This window comes from Sorex araneus, chromosome 1 (assembly GCF_027595985.1).
Source record: "Sorex araneus isolate mSorAra2 chromosome 1, mSorAra2.pri, whole genome shotgun sequence".
Lineage (NCBI taxonomy): Eukaryota > Metazoa > Chordata > Mammalia > Eulipotyphla > Soricidae > Sorex > Sorex araneus.
This window is the reverse complement of record NC_073302.1, coordinates 34,080,898-34,099,618: the sequence shown is the minus strand read 5'-3', so window position 1 is coordinate 34,099,618 and position 18,721 is coordinate 34,080,898. Positions and strand designations below refer to the sequence as shown.

The following is an 18,721-nucleotide window of genomic DNA, read 5'->3' as shown; positions in this document are numbered from 1 at the left end:
CAAAGTACCATAGTTTTATTGAGAGCACTATGAGGAGGGAGCTGGAGAGAGAATGTGACATGTTGGAGAGAGAACACGGGCTGCCTCAGGAAGGAGACAGTTGAGAGGACACATCTCCAGTTGGGATGCAGGCCCAGCTCAAGAGAGACAATCAAGATAGACCTTCATTATTATGATCCCAAATTTTGCTCCTGTTTTGTTCTGTTTTGACAAAATACGGGCAGTGCTTAGGGTCTGTTCCCAGCAATGCAACCCCCTGGAGTGCCAGGGCTCCAGCCTGGGGCTCTCCCAAGCAAGCCATCCCTTCAAATTATCTTCCCAAACCCCAAGAGGTCTCACAGCTTTCTAAGAAGAGCAAACTCACCTAATGCACCGGAAGAATCTTTTCCAACTAGACTATGGGTTTCTCCCCACCGTCCCTTCTCTCCCCTTGGTTGTCATTAGTATGATGGCTGGGGATATACACACACACACACACACACACACACAGTGCCTGGGTTGCTTGCCGAGGTCACTGCAGTGCTCACACATGCCCTCACACAGCGTTTTCCATGAAACACTCCTGGCTGGATTGCTCACACCTCTTGTTCCTCATGGTGTTTACACACAACAGGCTCCAGTGCACCAGAGCTGGCACCTGTTGTAGCCCCAGAGCTCCCAGGTCCACACTGGCTGGGATGTCAGCATGACTGTCTTTGCACGGGCAGCACCGCGATGGAACTCATGGCCGCACATTTGTGAGGCAAGTGGCACCTTTAGCTACTGAGCCTCCCGGCCCTGGCCCACAGCACAGTTTCTTAAGGTCAGAGAGAGTCTTCTCATTATTTTGTTTTCTTCTGTGTGGGTGCCACACTGGAGAGTGCTCAGGGATTACTCCCGGCTCTTCATTCAGTGATCATCCCTAGCAGGGCTTGGGAAACCATGTCTGATGCCATGGATGGAAGCTGAGTTGGCCATGCACAAGTGCCTCTACACTGTCATTTGGGCCCCAGTGTCTTACTCATCTCTGTAATTGCATTTGCACTCAAAGATGTCTCGCATGTGGCTAGGAATGGTGGCATGAATGGGTTATTTGTGGATGTCAGAAGACCTCCCAAACTAGGAAAATCTGGATAAATTATTTTTAGCCCAGCCCCTTGTTATTAAAAACGTCAGAAGGACCAGGGATGTAGTTCATCAGTACAGTATTGCCTTGTATGTGTGAAAAGAAAGGAAGGGAGGAAGGAAGGAAGGAAGGAAGGAAGGAAGGAAGGAAGGAAGGAAGGAAGGAAGGAAGGAAGGAAGGAAGGAAGGAAGGAAGGAAGGAAGGAAGGAAGGAAGGAAGGAAGGAATTGCTTAACAGGCTGGAGCAGATGCTTTGTATATTTCTGCTGTGCGGGCGGGATACTCTCGGTAGCTTGCCAGGCTCTCCGAGAGGTATATAATATATATTTATATATGTATACATATATATTCTCTCTATGATTTGTTGCCTACTGTCTGAACTCCATCAAATATGGTGTGGTAATTATGGAAAATGGGTAGGAAGTGTCTTATAATGTTTGCGGCCACGTGGTCTGGAAAGTGGCCTGGAGCATGGCGGCGGTTGGGTAGTGGAATTCGGCTGCAGGCACTGGGTCCCTTGGGGCGGGGAGGATTCTCAATCACCTCCCCCCCCCCCACCCAGGGTGCCCCAAGTGAAAACAGCCTGGCACAGAGTCCCGGAAGAGAACTTAAAATGGGCATAAAGGGGCAGACCTGGGGAATGGAGGAGGAAAACACTGAGCCAAATAAAAGAAAACCTTTCATGGGCCAAGGTGATACCTCAAAGGGCTAGAGTGCGTGCTTGCACAAAAGAGGGCTCAGTTTCATCCCCAGACACTGCCAGGAGCACTCCCCGAGCACCAAGCCAGGAGTAGCCTCTGAACACTGCTGAGTGTGGCCCAGAAACCAAAAGAAAGTAGAGGAGAAACTTCGCTAATAGAATGATTTGAAATTAGCCTAAGCAGCGGTGAGGAGTGAGGTTGCTTATGAGCAGAGTGGGTGCGTACGGTGTAGATCAGATCAAGAGTCTTAGGGGAACCTGGATTGATAAAAGCAGTTTCTCCAGCTTGTGTGTGTGTGTGTGTGTGTGTGTGTGTGTGTGTGTGTGCGCATGCACAAGCGTGCACACATGCATGTATATGTGTGTAAATCACCAGGCATCTTGTTAAACACAAGAATGTCAGGTAAGCCTGGGACGGGGCCTGAGATCCTGAATACCTAAACAAGCTCCCAGGTGTTTTGGAAGTTTCCCCTCTAGGGAACCACCACCGAGAGACACGGGATAAGGGAATCGATCAGGGCTGCCATTCTCAAATGTTCCACACGAGCCTCCATCCCAGGGCCCCTCTGTGTGTTATTTTGTGTAATGTTGCTTAGGAAAGAGATTTTGAAGGCCCTGCATCAGGTTACAGCAGAGATGGGAAGCAGAGACCAGTCAAGAGCGATTCCTGCAGCCGTCAGTACTGCCTAGATAACAGAACTTAAAGAGCTGGCCCTGAGGCCGGGAGGTTGCGAGGAGCAGACAGATGGTCTGGTCTGTCACAGAGATGATAAGGAAAGTTCTTGCAACAGGCAAAACAAGATGCAGTGGGGAAGGGCCTGTTAGAGGTGATTATGAGAGGGGAGGAGATGGTGGTGCTATCATGAATCATTGGATTCAGGGAAGTGGCTGATGGGGAGAGGACATTAATTAGTTGAATTTTGGACACAGGATCTTTGCTGGTATTGATTAGGTATCTACCAAGTCAAGGATGGTTCCCAGTACTTTGTCAACGCACTCATCTCTCATGCCAACCATTATTAGCACTATTAACCTGCTCTACAAATGTAAAAGCAGGCCCAGAGTCACTCAGCTCGTAAGAGGGAAAGCAAAGCTTTAGCGCCGGGAAAGCTATTTCCAAAGCTTCTGCTTTGAGAGGTTTGAGGGTTTGTGAAGTTATTGCTGCTGTTGGATTGCGCTCCCCAATAGTTTCCAATCTGTGTTTATTCTGAGCAATTTATACATTTAGGATTCATTCGACTATATTTTGTAGATTCTTCATCTTCCATTTATACTTTCATTGAGTAAATATTTATTGGGTGTCTCATGTGCAGCGGGCCTGGTGCTGAGTACACAAGGGAGAGCAAATAGCTTCTAACCCTGTGAAGATTCTATTTCATGGACAAAGCAGGCAACTGCCACCTAAATATCTGATTTCAAACTCTCAGCTCCCCCAAAGAGAAAACCAATACTGTGTAATAGGAGAGCGTGATCTCCACTCGAGATAAAGGGGCAGCTTCCTAGAAGAAATAGTTGATCTGTGATTTAAAGGAGGCGTACATCCAGGGCCAAAGAGATAGCGCAGCAGGTAGGGCTCTTGCCTTGCATTCGACTGACCTGGGTTCCATCCCTGGCATCACATATGGTCCCCCAAGACCCACCATGAGTGATCCCTGAGCTCAGGGCTAGAAGTAAGATGAGCACAGATGGGTGTAGCCCCCCCAAAAAACAAATAACAAAAAAGGATGAGTACATATTAACTAAGTGAAAAGAGGAAAGTCTGAGCATATACCCAAATAGTTCTACTCTCTTCCTTTCTCTCTCTGTCTCTTCCTATCTCTCTCCATTCTCCTTCCCCTCTCTCCTTCTCCCACTCCCCTTCTTTCTCCTCCTCCCCCTCTCATCCGACCCCTCCCCATCGTCCCTCCCTCTGCCTCTAGCAGAGATGCCTGTGGTATGGAGAGCTAAGACTCAAGAATCTGTCTTTACACACTAACACCACACACAGGTTAGGAGCACGAGTTGCTGTTTCTTTGTTTTGTTTCCTTCTCTAACCCCAGTGGCTATAACTAAGGATAGGTAACTCAATAAATATTTGCTGAAAGAAGTAATTAATCAATTAGTAAAATAGGTACACAGAAAGCGGAAGGGAGTGACAGGGAGTCTGAGTGCATCTCAGGATGAGGCAGAACATCTCAAGCAGGCGGCCGGGTATAGCAGAATAGCTCTGGACTTGAAGTGAAAGAATTCACCCCTGTGTTTATTTTGACCATGGGCACATAATGCTCTGAGCTTTAGATTTTGAATAAATTCAATAAAGAGCATCCTTGTCCTCCCTAATTCACAATACAATAAGGCACAATAAAATAATTGAAGTGAAAGAGAGGATGGGTGTAATAGAAAATGCTGTTACATTTATCTTTGTTGTCAGGGTGAAATAGTGAATTCCTGTTCCAGTTCATACCAGACAGCTGACACTGATCAGAGTCATAAATGACTCAGGTCCTTTCCACTTCACATAAGCTTTGATTCTGACACATAAAACCATTAGTTAACCATACAGATCTAGAAGTTATAGTTCAGAGTTTTGGATGCAAGGTGTCTGTGTTAAAATATTAATGTATGGGGGGCTGGAACAATAGTACAGAGGGTAGGGCATTTGCCTACCTACCCTCGGCTGACCCGGGTTCGATCCCCAGCAGCCCATATGGTCCCCAGCACCGCCAGGAGTAATTCCTGAGTGCAGAGCCAGGAGTAACCCCTGTGCATCGTCAGGTGTGACCCAAAAAGGAAAAAAAATACTAATGTATGGGATAAAAAATGATGAAGAAGGGACTAGAGAGAGTGTATAGCAGGCAAGGCACTTGCTTCGCATGCAGCTTGTCTAGGTTCAATCCCCAGCACCCCATACGGTCCCCTGAGCCCCACCAGGAGTGATTCCTGAGTGCAGAGGCAGGAGTGACCTCTTAGCACTGTTGGGTGTATCCCCAAAACAAACAAAAAATGATGGAAATTAAAATGCAAGCAATACTGAGAAGCTTGTCTCATTCAATGATGGATAAAAATCTCAGACTCAAATCTGTGTATGTTTTTCTCAGAAGAAGGGAAATCCAAAGGTCTGATTCCTCTCAGATTATTCTCTGTTTTAATTACAGCCCCCAATTTACTAAACTTCACTGAGGAAAAGATAGGGTCCCTCAAACTGAAGTGTCAGAGTTGGGGGGCTTTAAGGAATTTCAAATTCCTAGGAAGGTCCCAGACACTCACTCCCTAGTCACTAGAAAACCTTGCTGGCTGCTGAAATCTGCAGTGTGCATAGAAACTGCATTTCATTGCAGTCCTTTTGAACAAAAGTAAAGAAGCCACAAATCCAGAAGCTGTTCAAAACAACAAAGGAGGTGCCTTTGGCTTCTAACAGGAGGGTCTCTGAATTCCTCGAGGAATTCCAGACCCAGGGTTGATCCAGCTGGCAGGAGGTATCGATCTCCCGTTGGATTCACTGAATAAATAATGGTTGCCATAGTTATTGAGCAGCCACCGCTGATGGGGAGCAGGGAAACTCCCGGTTTGGCCCTGAGAAAGTCTGCTACAAGGTTCCATAATCAGCCCCCTCCAGAAACTCAGCCAACACGTTGCTCGGGTCCTTTATCCTGATAATGAATATGGGATCTTACATATAATACCAGGCACAGGGCACCAAGAAGAGGGGAAAGCTGAAACCAATGGATTGGTATTTTATTCTAGGAAAAGCATCTCTCCCTGGCTTATGGGCCTAATTTGACAGATCTCAGTATTAATAGAATTTACTCGCAGCAAGATGACTGTTTGATCATGTTAGAGCTATGAGAAGGGCTCACAAAGGACCAAATCTCAGTTTGTTCCACTTTCACATTGTTTATTATCCAACTAGCACGGGGTCATTGGAAGGAAAGGAAAAGAGTTATCTGAAAAATCTAAATATTTTCACTTTGTTTCCTTTCCTTCTCTGAATGCAGAATTAATTTTTCCATCGGTATAATCACAGCCAAGATGCCATTTTTATTCCCTTTATGTAATTTGATCGGACATATTTTTCTATCATGCCTGAAAGCCTGCTTAGTTTTCTTTTTTGCTATCCACAGAATTGCCATTTTTACTTGACAGCTTCCTATTCCTCCACCCTTTATTTTTCCACTTAGGAAAAAAATTTTTTATTGAATCACCATGAGATAGACCATTGCAAAGATGTTCATGATTGGGTTTCAGTCATATAATGATCCAAAACCCATTCCTCCACCAGTGTACATTTCCCAGCACCAGTGCCAGTGTCCCCAGTTTCCCTCCCATCACCTCCCCCCGTTCAGTCTCTCTCGCTCTCCTTCTCTCTCTCCCTCTCTTTCTCTCTCTCTCCCTCTCTTCCTCTCTCTCCCTCTCTCTTCCTCTTTCTCTTTCCCCCCTTTTGTGCATTACGGTTTGCAATACAGGTACCAAGAGGTCATTGTGTTTGTTTAGGGAGTTCAATATTTTTATTGGGAAGGTACAGCTGGAGTAGTTTTTTTAAACAGGTGGCAGTTTTGGGGTATGCCCATGACTGACAGGGAGGGCTTCCGGAAGCACAGGGACATTGGGGCAAAGCTGCTCATCCTAACTCAGAGAGAAGCCTGGAGATTTCAGTCACAAAAACCTGGATACCCAAATTTTCAGCATATCAATATCTCGGTGAGGTCGGTCCTGAAACAGTCAAGTCAGGCTAGGGTCAGGAGTGGCAATTTTGGATGGTGAGAGCAAACGGCTGCTGGGGGCTGTTTGGGTGGGCACTGGGCTAACCCATCCTCCTCTGATGTGCCCCGGATTATTTTATTCCCCCATACTGCTCCATGCACACAAGTCTATTCTTCTGTTGAATTTTTCCTTCAGATAAGTGTGGGAAGGGTATTTTGGTCAGAGGCTATGAACATATTATAGCTCTCAAAACTTATTGCCAAATTTGCACTCTGTTTCTATTTGTTCTGTTTGTGGGAGGGGGAGGAGGAGAGAAAATTTTAGGTAGAACGTCATTGCAGGCAAGATTTGTCTTTTTCAGTCATGGATGTTGCTGAGACAAACCCCAGGATCTGTGTATTTAACAAGATAAACCACAAAAGACAGGTTTGCGTTAGGGCTGATTAGCCAATGGTTTCCTAGAGAAAGCAAAATGATGCCCTGCAAAGCATCGGATTCGGCAAGCCTCGGTTACCTTTTGTTTGTGGGCCTATTCTTAATGCTGACAATACTATGCATATACCAGCCTAGAGTTGATGGAACACTTTAATATAGCATAATTTTATTTTAGCCTCCCAATCGCCTACTGTGGGATGTGTGTTTTATTACACTTTCACTTTTTTTTTTTTTTTTTTGGTAGTGAATGCTTAAGATTCTGCTGGGGCTGTGGCTTAGCAGAAAAGTGCTTGCCTTATATGCATGAGACATGGGCCAGAGAGACAGGACAGTGGGTAAGGCACTTGCCTTGCATATAGCTGACTACGGTTGAATCCCTGCCACTACATATGGTCCCCTGATCCCTGCCCGGAGCATCCTAGGAACACCAAGCCAGGAGTAAGCCCTAAGCACAGCCAGGTGTAAACAAGTCAGAACAAAACACAATAATACATAGGAATTGAAGGGGATCTTAGAGGTCTTTAAATCTATCCCCCTCCTTTAAAGATGATCCAGAAAGGGAGCCACTCCCCACAGCCCTACACAGCCAGCCACGCTGGGGAGGGTTGCACGTTGCCTGCATTCTGGGCCTCTTCACCTTTAGCTAAGGCAGGAGAAGGAACAGCATGTCTGGTTCCTTTTGCTAAGAGCTTTTTTGTTTGTTTGTTACTTTTGCTTTAACAAAATATTTTCCATAGGTCACAGAGATCCCAGTGGGCTAGAGCGCAGGCTCCTAGTGCAGGTGTGCAGAGTCCAAGCCACAGCACCGCCATCCCAGTTACTCACAAGCGACCCCCGGCAGAGAGTCAGGAATAACCCCCAAGCTCAGGCACATCTGGCTCCCACGCAAAAACAAACAAACAAACAAACAAACAAACAAACAAACATTATACCCTTTCTAACAAAGTGGCCTAAGACAAACAAACAAAAATTTAGGTAAGAAAATGTTTAAATGTTTCCAGCCCAGGGTGAAGGCTCAAAGAACTGGAGCACATGCTTTGCAAGCCAGAGCCCCAGATTTGATCCCAGGCATTGCATGATCCCCAGACACCTCTGAGTGACCCCCACGCACCCAGTCACCGGGACTGATCCCTAAGCAACATCAGGGATTGCCCCGAACCAAATACAAACAGAAGAATACATGAGTTCCTGTTGGAAAGATGTCTTTTATCTCTCCAGAATTATTATTTTAGAGCTCATTAGGAGAGCACATGCCTGGTTTATGCATATGTGAGGCTCGGGCTTTGATCTCTGGCTACACACACACACACACACACACACACACATCAGTTATTTTACATATCAACTGAAATATGAAAACTTTGGCTGAAATAGTAAGGACCAAGCTCTTCCCTCAGAAAAAAAGGCTCTGATAGCCACATGCTAAGGCAGAGTAAAATGATTTGGACTGAACCCCAGGCTCTGGAACATTCTCGGGAGAGGCGCCAGTATTACACTGGAGCAAGAAGGCAGAACTGACCAATGAATACTGCCTTCAAATCCAGCTTTAATAGTTCTGTGACTTTGCAAAATCTCTTAGCTGAATATACAGAAATAAGATATCATAATATTTATCATGGCTATCATTTACATATAGCTTTATAAAATATGATATGGGGTGCTGGAATGATAGTACTATGGGTAGTGTGTTTGCATTGCATGTGGCTGATCTGGTTCGATCATGAGTTTACCCATATGGTCTCTCAAACCTGCCAGGAGTGATCCTTGAGAGCAGATTCAGGGGTAAGGCCTGAGCACCTTCAGATGTTGTCCCAAACCCATTATCTATCTATCTATCTATCTATCTATCTATCTATCTATCTATCTATCTATCTATCTATCTATCTGTCTGTCTATATATTTATCTATCATGAATCAGCACTGTCAGCACTGTCATCCCGTTGTTCATCGATTTGCTCGAGCAGGCACCAGTAACATCTCCATTGTGAGACTTGTTACCGTTTTTAGCATATCAAATACACCACGGGTAGCTTTCCAGGCTCTGCCAGGCAGGTGGGAAACTCTCAGTAGCTTGCTGGGCTCTCTGAGAGGGATGGAGGGATTGAACTTGGGTTGACCGCGTGCAAGGCAAATGCCCTACCCGCTGTGCTATCGCTCCAGATCTATCATAGTGTCTTAATTTCTGTATTAATGTCAGTGCCATCACCTTCTGGGGCTCCCCTCTCCTCCACTCTGCCATCTCAGAAGTGGGAGCTCATGTATCTTATACACAGTTCCAGGTGGAAGTCAAAGGTGTTTCATGAGGTGGTGGAAAATAAAAAAGAGCCAGATTCATCTCTATAGTTAGCATGCAAAACAAGAATGCACTTCATATACTTCATGTTATTTCTTGCAGGACAGGATTAGCATATGGCATTCACCCCTGCCCCTCCCCGCCACCCCCCCCCCCCCCCCGCACACATATTCCCTGTGTCTCAAGTACCACACATTTGCTGAGTCTATGGAGATGGGAACATCAGTTCACTTACCTTACTATGTTTCCATGTCAGCCTGAAAAGAGCCTTCTCCTGGTAGGACTTTCTGGAGACCTGTGTAGGATACTGTGTGCTTCATTTTACAAGGAGATAGATGGAATCCAAACCCTGGTACCCAGGGAGATCAGTGACCATGAGTAATGCTTAGGAGTGGGGGAAGGAACACTTAGATTATAAAATGGAGTCATTAGAACAGGACAGACATGGATCTCCATTGGGGATTGAAAGTTTCTTAAAACACAACTGCCAGGGATGCAGAGAGATAGTACAAGGTTAAGTCCTTGCATTGCATGTGGCAGAGCCTAATTCAATCCCTGGCACCCTCTAGGGTTCTCTGAGCATGGGCAGGAGCTACTCCTGAGCACAGAACTGGAAATAGCCCCTGAGCATCACCAGGTGTGGTCCCTTCCCTCCCTAGCCCATCCCCCCACCCAATACAGATGTAACTGCCACCTAAAACGTATCTGTCCCCTTGCAGAACGACATGGGTTAAAAGAACCAAAGAGAGTGGTGGAGCTATGCAACAAGATCACAAGCAGCTTAAAAGACCACCAGAGTAAGGGACAGGCTCTGGAGCCCAGCGAGACCAAGGTGCAGGGGGCCCTGGTGGAACTGCGCAAGATCTGCACCCTGGGCCTGCAGCGCATCTTCTACCTGAAGCTGGAGGACTTGGTGTCTCCACCCTCCGTCATCGACAAGCTCTTCCTGGACACCCTGCCTTTCTGACCAGGGGCAGCTGCCTGGCCCGAGCCGCTTCACTATTAGTACCTGCTGGCAAAGTCGCCAAGGGCTGGGTCTGAACACCAGTTTCTGTCCTGAAGAGAAAAAAAGCCGCTCCCATAGGAAATAAAGACTCCCCCCACCCCCACCCTCCCCCCTTCTGGCACTTTTCCTTACAACCTAAAGCCAGAAAACTTGCAGAGTATTGTGATGGGGTTGTGTTTTCTATTTAGGCTTTGGGGTTAGGGTGGGAGGTGGGGTCTAGTTCATGAGGGTTTTCTAAGAAATGGCTAATGAAGCACTTTTGGATGCAGGAGGGAAAAAAAAGGATTATATATCTGTTTTGAAACTCTTTCTGGGGAATACTGTTATAGTTGCTTTGTATTTCATAAGAACAGCTAAGGGTTTTTCAGCAGGGTAAGATGTGTCTTAAGATTGACCCCTTTAGAATACACTTCCTCTCTCAAGTGTAAGTATGTGGTGCAAACAAGGCAAAAATTCCCTCTTCGTCATTTCTCTCTTCCTTGATTCTTTCTTCTTCTTCTTTAAAATGAAAATGGTTCTGAAAGATGGTAGATAACCTAGAAATCAAATATAGCAAGATAAAAATGGCTGCTTGCTTCCATATACAAGTGCAATTTTTTAAAGTGCTGTCTTACTTAGTCTTGTTTATTAACTCTCCTTTATATTATATGGACATGAAAAGGAAGCAGTCATGTAAGCAAATGACACATTTGCTAATTTCCTAGAAGAGGTTTTGTCTACTTTCCCTGTTGAACCTTTCCGAGATGTGGGCCACCCACAGTTTGAGGCCATTCTTGACGGTTATAGATCCCTGCCCTGACCAGCTGTCCAGAAAGAGGCTGAGATTAGAGAACTGATCAAATGCAGATATTCTGGGTGTGTTCTAACAACCCAGCCACAGTCCTCTCTACTTGCGTTAGTTATAGCAGCCGACCACCCATTCCGAAGCCACAGAAACATTCAGTGAATCTTACAGGGGGTCCCTAGATAAGAACATGGGACGAATTAAGAACTGGATTATACAGGGTAAGCACCAGGGATACAAGGGTTTTCTAAGTATACATCATTTACTTTAGTTAGCGACTAAAGAGGCAATTCTGGAGAGCAAGCAAGTCTTATTTTTTAAAAAAAAAATTAGTATGAATGTGAGTACTAGAAAGGGTTAGTGGGCTGCGTTTCGACATTCCGTGTTCGTACTCCCTTTTGTATGTTTATACAGTTGATGACATATTATTATGAGATGACTTGTTGCATAGTGTCCTTATTTGTATAAACATTTGTATGCACGTTATATTGTAATAGCTTTGCCTGTATTTATTGCAAGACCACCAGCTCTTGGAAGCTGAGTTACAGAGTACTTAAATGGGGTGTTCGCAGTGACTTGGATACACCAGTTAGAAATTAAATAAGCAAATATATATATAAATATAGCAGGTTACATATATATATTTATAATGTGTCTTTTTATTAACCATTTGTACAATAAATGTTATTTCCCATGCAGTTATTTTATGGTTCATTTGCAGTGACTTTTAAGGCAGTACTGTTTAGCACTTTGATATTAAAATTTTGCTTATGTTTTGCTAAATTCAAATAATGTTTAAAAATTTTTAGGTCTAAAAGTCTTTATATTATATACTCTGTATCACATCAAAATATCTTTGTCCATTTTGCTAAGAAACAACTTTGAATGTCAAACTGGTGTCAACAGTAGTTTTTGTTAGCTTTAAAGTCATTTTTGCTTTAGTCTTTTTAAAGGAAAAAAATAACAAAACTATGCTGTTTATATTATCATTAAATTATACAATCAAACAAATGCCAAATGAGTTGCCTACTTGCTGCAAAGGATAACCCAGATAGCAAATCATATACACTTCCTTTTTCTCAAGAGTCATTCTGATATTTGATCATGCATTATGTTTGTTTGAGATTTGGCAGGAGATTATTTTTATATTAAGAAGCTAGGGTCTGGAATGTTAGGGTCTTGAGATGTTAGACTTGGAAGAGGTCTAAATTGTCAATGAGTCTAACCCCTGAAATTCAGAGAAAAGGGGCGGAAGAGATGACTGAACGTTTGGGGTCCATGCTTTGGATGCAGGAGCCCTGGGTTTGACCCTGGAGCTGACGGGCTCCCGGACAATACTGGGAGTGACCCTGACTGAGCACAGAGCTGGGAATAGCCCCCGAGCACCACCAGGTGTGCCCCTCCCCACTATAAACAAACAAAAAAAGGAAATTCAAAGAGGAGAAAATTGGGACCCAGTGAACAGTAAAGAATGATCTGAGGTCAAACAGCTAGTAATGGAATCAAGACTAAAACTCAATCCTCCTTTCCATAATCTTAACTCACTGTATCTTTAGGGGAAAAGGCTTTGAAACATAGCTGCTAACATAGACATTTGACCCGGTGATAACCATTAGCAAAGTAGGACAGCTGCATTAATTTTTGAGCTTATGTGCAAACATAATAAACATTATTAAATATCAGAAAGCTAACATTTCATGCGAGGTAGCTTCAGACCAAATTTAAATTGAAGTTGAGTAAATTAGAAGTGCTGTGCATACATAGCCTTTTTGTGCACTGTTAGTATTGGAAAGTTAATCTTTGTTTTTTGTCCTGTCTGTAAATGGTAAAGCAAAACAAACAATAACAACAATAACAACAGAAAACCAGAGCCCTAGAGAAAATATTGTCCTTTTCTCCTTTTAGACCCATCAGATTTAAGGAAGACCTTTTAGTCGTAATAGCAATTGGTTGAAAAGGAATGAAAAAAAAAACCAGGGAAGTTTAGTTATAGATCCCGACAATAGTGCTGAAAAGAAAGATGATAGCCGGTGTCCTTCTGTCTTCCGTAGTTATTCCAACTAGGAGAGACTCCCAAGTCAGCTGTCCATCGCTCCCTCCTCCCTCCCTCCCTCCTTCCCTCCCTCTCTGCCCCCCCCCCCACCTCTTTCCCTCTCTCCTTTATATTGACACATAAGTTTAGACAGCAAGAATGAAAGCAGGTGATTCTTCCCGTTGGGGAGAGCGCTCTCGGTGTGAACAAGCCTTCCGTGGGCGGAAATCAGGAATCCACCAACTGTTAATGGAGAGTGCCTTGCTTTTATTTCAGACAGCAGAGTTTTCCAAAGCTTCTCTGCGCCTCTAACAGCTTTGCTCTTTCCTGTGTGTTAACCTGTGGTTTGAAAGAAATGCTCTTGTACATTAACAATGTAAATCTAAATGATTAAATTAAATTACATTTTATCAATGGCTACTGGTGTGTTGAATAAGCATGCTTCTTTAACAGTATTCTCTGGATCATTTATATAATAGTATTTGCTGTGAACTCTCCTGCACATCTCCAAATGGATTTTTTAAAAGGCTTACTAGTGCTGAAAAATTAATAGACATTCTGAATTGGAAATATATTAAACCTCACTGATTGGGGAAAAGAACATTCTAAATTCAATAACCATTTATTGATTACTTCCTGTGGGCAGAGCGCTGCTGGGTGCTTTGAAGAGATACAAACATGCACATTGTAGGGAGCTGCTTTTTCTTTCAACTGTATCTCCTTTAAATGGAGCTCGCAGTTTGTCGGCTCCAAGCATTCTGGAGGTGTAGGAAGCATTTATTTTGTAGCAAGATGATAAGATATTGTTTGTGAACCAGGATTTATAAGACTCAAGGTTCAAATTCCCTGTGATTTATCAGTATTTTCTTTTTTTTGTAGCTAAAGTCACAGCTACATTGCTTAAAAAACCCAATGTGTGATGCAAATGCAACATTTATCCAACTCTCCTTCAGACACCATTTATTCTGAATTAGTGCAAGTGCATTTCTTTGGTGTATGGTTGTTGGCTTGAAAATAAAAATGTGGGAGCTCTTATTATTTACTTCATCAGTGTATGCCTAAAGTATTTTCTGAGACCACAGAAACCAAATCTGCTTTTTATGATTCTCAGTCTCTCATTTCCTCGGTATTTTTGCTAATCTGGTGATTACAAAACTGACATCTTGTATGTTTTATGCTTACTTTTAATTTTTTTATTATTTAAAATTTTTTTAGTAGAACAAACTCTGTGCTCAAACTAAATCATCATCTGGCCTTTTAGAACTGGCTCTCCTTTCACGGTCAGCCTCCCTGTTTCAGGAGTGTCATTTCTACAGTCTTACCAGCTGAAAATCTGGGCGTTGTGATGTCAGTGTCACTCTCCCATCCCAGATAGCATTTGACCATGGTCACGGAGAACAACATTCCTATCATCTCGTCCTAAGAAGTAGAAGTTGGCAAACCTAACAGCTTAGAAGAATCAAACAACGAGTTATATTAGGTGATGGTGCTTTGTACATAAGGTTGGTCTATGAGTAAGTCTGAAGTTCATTGATATTGGTTGAGGATTTTTTTTTTTCAGTTCTGCAGATGGAGCCCCAGTCTAATTCGGTCTAATTTACGCAAGACATGTGCTTTAATGACTAGGTCACATCGCTGGACCAATTTTATTTTCTTTTTATTTATCTATTATTTAGTTTTGTGTTTGGAGTCTTGGAGTCCATACCCAGAGGTGCTGGGGGAGATGAGGGGAGAGGGTTTACTCCTGCCTTTGTGCTCAGGAGTGATCCCTGTGATGCTGGGCTGAGAAGGTGGGGGGCTACAGTGCCAGAAATTGAACTGGGTTTAGCGTTTACAAGGTGGAAGCCTTAACCCCTGCACTATCTCTCTGGCCCTCTCGTTTACATTAAAACACATATTTGCTGGGGCCTCTGCCAAATGTTTTTTACATTAGCTCTGACTTTAGGCTTCCACTTTCATTTTATTAACCTTTTATTTTTGTGTTCTTCCTCCTCCTCCTCTTCTTCCTCCTCCTCTTCTTCCTCCTCCTCCTCCTCCTCCTTCTCCTCCTCCTCCTCCATGCTCAGGGATCACTCCTGACAGGCTTGGGAGATCATATGGAGTGCAGGGGATTGAACCCAGGTCAGCTGCATGCAAGGCAAACTCCTAACTGCTGTAATATCGCTCCAGCTCTTGTTTTATTAGCCTTTTCAAAGGACCGTCTTGCTTTACTCTTAGCAACACCCCCATTTTCAGAATCTGACTAGAAGTAGAACTCCTCTTCTCTTTAATTTCCATCTCAACGTCATGGACAAGCCTTCCAGACCCTTAGCAGGAGCACGTGCTCTTCTGCTCCCACTTGTTCATCCCCCTGTCCATCCTCCCACGGGGATGTTCTGTTAGAAGATCCTGGAGACAAGGCATCCACCCGAGCACTGTCAACAATAAGGCTTGGTGGGGTAGAGGTGCTGCATGAGTCCAGGACTACTAAGTAAGAGGTTTCATGATAGAGAAATCAAACAGCTATTGACACCATCTGCATTTCTCTACTGGGAGCCATATACCCCTTAGAGTTCCTAGCATATTCCAAGGGGCATGTCCCAAGGGGGCCAAGGTGATTTTGTAAGTTGGGCAGTCACTACAAGAGACTAGGAGGGGGTCAATCAATAAGTAGGACAGAGGGGTCCTTGGGAAGGGAACAAAGTTAGAAGGGGGTCACAGTCAAGGAAAAGTGGAGAAACACTGATTTAAACTTCTGTTGATTGAGCTTTCGCACTCCTTTTGGGTGTTGTGGTTTGCAATACAGGTATTAAGTGACCATCATGTTTGGTCTATAGTCTACTTTCAGCACACATTTCCCATCCCGAGCAGGCTCTCCAAGCATCCTTTACTTGGTGGTCCCTTCTCTATCTGAACTGCCTTTTCCCCCAGCATGTGAGGCCGGCTTCCAAACCGTGGAGCAATCCTCCTGGTCCTTATCTCTACTATCCTTGGGTGTTAGTCTCCCATTCTTTTACTTTATATTCTACAAATGACTGACTCAGCTTTAAACTAGATCCTTTATTTCTGCAGAGGCTACACCCTGGGTGGTATCAAGGGCTACACTGGGGTCAGCATCATTCAAGACATGCACCCTTGGGGCTGGAGCAATAGCACAGCAGGTAGGACGTTTGCCTTGCACGCAGCCGACTCGGGTTCGATTCCCAGCATCCCATATGGTCCCCTGAGCACCGCCAGGGGTGATTCCTGAGTGCAGAGCCAAAAGTAACCACTGTGCATCGCAAAGTGTGACCCAAAAAGAAAAATAAAAACCCAAGATATGCACCCTAATTCCTGTACTATCTCTCCAGAATCTACCAACCTCTGCTCCACGTGCCACCCCTCAGAGTATTAATTCTATCTTGTGTATGGTTTCTCTTATCACCTTCTAATTTTGTCTTTACCAATAAATACTTTTTTCCAATTCCTGTTCCTGAGAAAGAAAATCTAATGGTTAAGGATGTAGCTCGGGGATGGAAGAGCAGCTGCCTTACATGTGTGAGATCCTGGATTTGATCCTGGGAACTGCAACAACAACAACAACAACAACAAAAAAAAAAGATGGGGAGCAGGGAAATACCTCAGTGGGCTGGAGTATGCCTTGCATGTAAGAGAACTGGGTTTGATGTCAGTGCCAGATGGTCCCCTGAGCACTGATGGGCCAACCCCAGAGCACTTAGTAAGCAGTAGCTCCCAACTCATGGATATGGCCTCTTCCCCCAATTGCCACCCACCAAATCCTAATCATTTAATTCAAATTCTATCATAGGTCTTGAAAAAGCCAATAGATCATATGCCTTGTAGTCATCTCTGGTTCTGTCCACTGCACCAAAGAAGAAATTGACATTTACCATCATCTATGACTTGAATAGTTTAAGTTAGGAATCCTTGTAAATACAGTGGCACTGTGACAGTGTGTCCGGTATAGCCAGAGACCGAAGTTTAATTTGACCCATGGAGCCAGTTGAGGAACATAGTTTTGGTAAAATCACTCCTTCTTGATTTCCTTAGTGCCTTAACACCATGCTTGCTTACTGGACACCCTTTAAAATGCTTTTGTACCGAGAGATCGTACAAGGGTTAAGGCATTTGCTTTGCTGTGGGTGACCACAGTTCGATTCTTGGCATCACATTTGATCCTCTGGGCCCAAGCACGAGTGATCCCTGAGTGCAGAGCCAGGAGTAAGCCCTGAGCACTGTTGGGTGTTGCCCCCAAGTACCAACCACCCTGGCACCAAAAATAGAAAATCACTATTCATTGGTGAAGGTGGGATCTAGAAAAACAAATTCCCAAAGAGATTATCTTGAGATTTCCAAAATTGGTATCCAGAGTCAAAGGGTATGTGTTGATATTTTTCTGGACGTTACTGCAAAAAAAAAAAATCCAAACCCCTCAAAAAATGATGCACAGAAAGAAAATTAACACAATCCTAGGAAGGTTGTTGAGTTCCCCCCCTTTTTTCTTTCCTTTAGAAAGCAGCTGTCAGTTTAACTTACCCCCAAATACTGTCAGTGAGGCGCATGACTGAAAATGCGTTTTATCTGTAATTAGAGAGATTACATTAAACACTATTATTTGCAGACACACATTGAATTAACCCTAATCGAGGCGAGCAAATAGTAGAGCCTGCCTATTTTTCGCCTCAAAATTTTTAGAAAATTGTGACAGTTGACACACCAGGGACAATGCTGATGAGATTTCTTTCCATCAGATGCCAGACAGTAATTGTAATTGCCTTTAAAAATGTTTTAAGCAGTTTTGTTAGTAAATCAGAAGTTGCCACAAATCATGCTGATAGTTTCTAAACATGGGGGCTGTTGACTCTGCATCCCAATATGAGTTTAATGAATTGGTTTCCGAAGGAATTTAACTTTGCATCTGTTTTCAGGTGTAATTAATTCACTCTGATTAATGTGATTAGCATGGATATTAGTGGATTACACGGGATACCCTCTATTTATTCACTTATTTTAATCTGCCACATTGTCCATGGGGAAATTATGGAAGTGTTCTGGGAGGAAGCAGCTTTCCGATAGATCTGGTCTCATTGGATTTCTGCAAAGCAGAACCCTGGTAGGCATTCATTGATTAGTCACAGACTGGGTAGTGAGGTACTTTTGTTTGGAGAAATGATTAAAGTTTACATAGTCTCTGTCTTTATTTATTTTTTTGTTATCTGTTTTTGTTTATTTGTTTGGAAGCCACACCCAGAAATGACCTGGGCTTACTTTTATCTCTGCAATCAGGATTCATTCTTTGTGGTGTTTGGGGAACCATATGGGTTGCCAGGAATTAAGTCGGGGTCAGCCATGTGCAAGGCAAGTGCCCTACCCTCTGTGCTATCTCCTCCCTAGTTTTTGTCTTTAAAGAGTTTATAATCTAGAACCCACCATTTTCCAGTGGCTGGCAGCCACACCCACAAACTGTCCCCAGCCTGTGTAATCCCATCAACAGCCATGATCCGGAGACTATAAAACCAAGCTCCTGGAAGAGAGCGGCACAGAGTCTCTTGCTCCCACGCCTGGCTCTCTTCACCGGGGTCCCTTGGAGCAGGGCGGGTTGAATTTCCCTCCTCCCCCCCCCACCTGCCCCCAGCAGAGCCCCAGCAGCTGAAGACCTCCAGAACCCAGCCACAGCCATGCTCAAGGCCCCTCTCCACATGTTCTGA

General features: G+C 44.0%; 1 protein-coding gene across 3 annotated transcripts in view; it reads left to right on the top strand.

The window, feature by feature from the left end:
- Positions 1–13,444, top strand: part of NR4A3 (nuclear receptor subfamily 4 group A member 3) — a 45,682-nt gene extending 32,238 nt beyond the window's left edge. For all 3 annotated transcript variants that reach the window (XM_004600434.2, XM_055118653.1, XM_055118654.1), the window contains one exon: positions 9,932–13,444. In XM_004600434.2, coding sequence (XP_004600491.2) covers positions 9,932–10,179 — 248 coding nt within the window. In that variant the 3' untranslated portion in view covers positions 10,180–13,444. The remainder of the gene's footprint in view (positions 1–9,931) is intronic.
- The last annotated feature ends 5,277 nt before the right edge of the window (positions 13,445–18,721 follow it).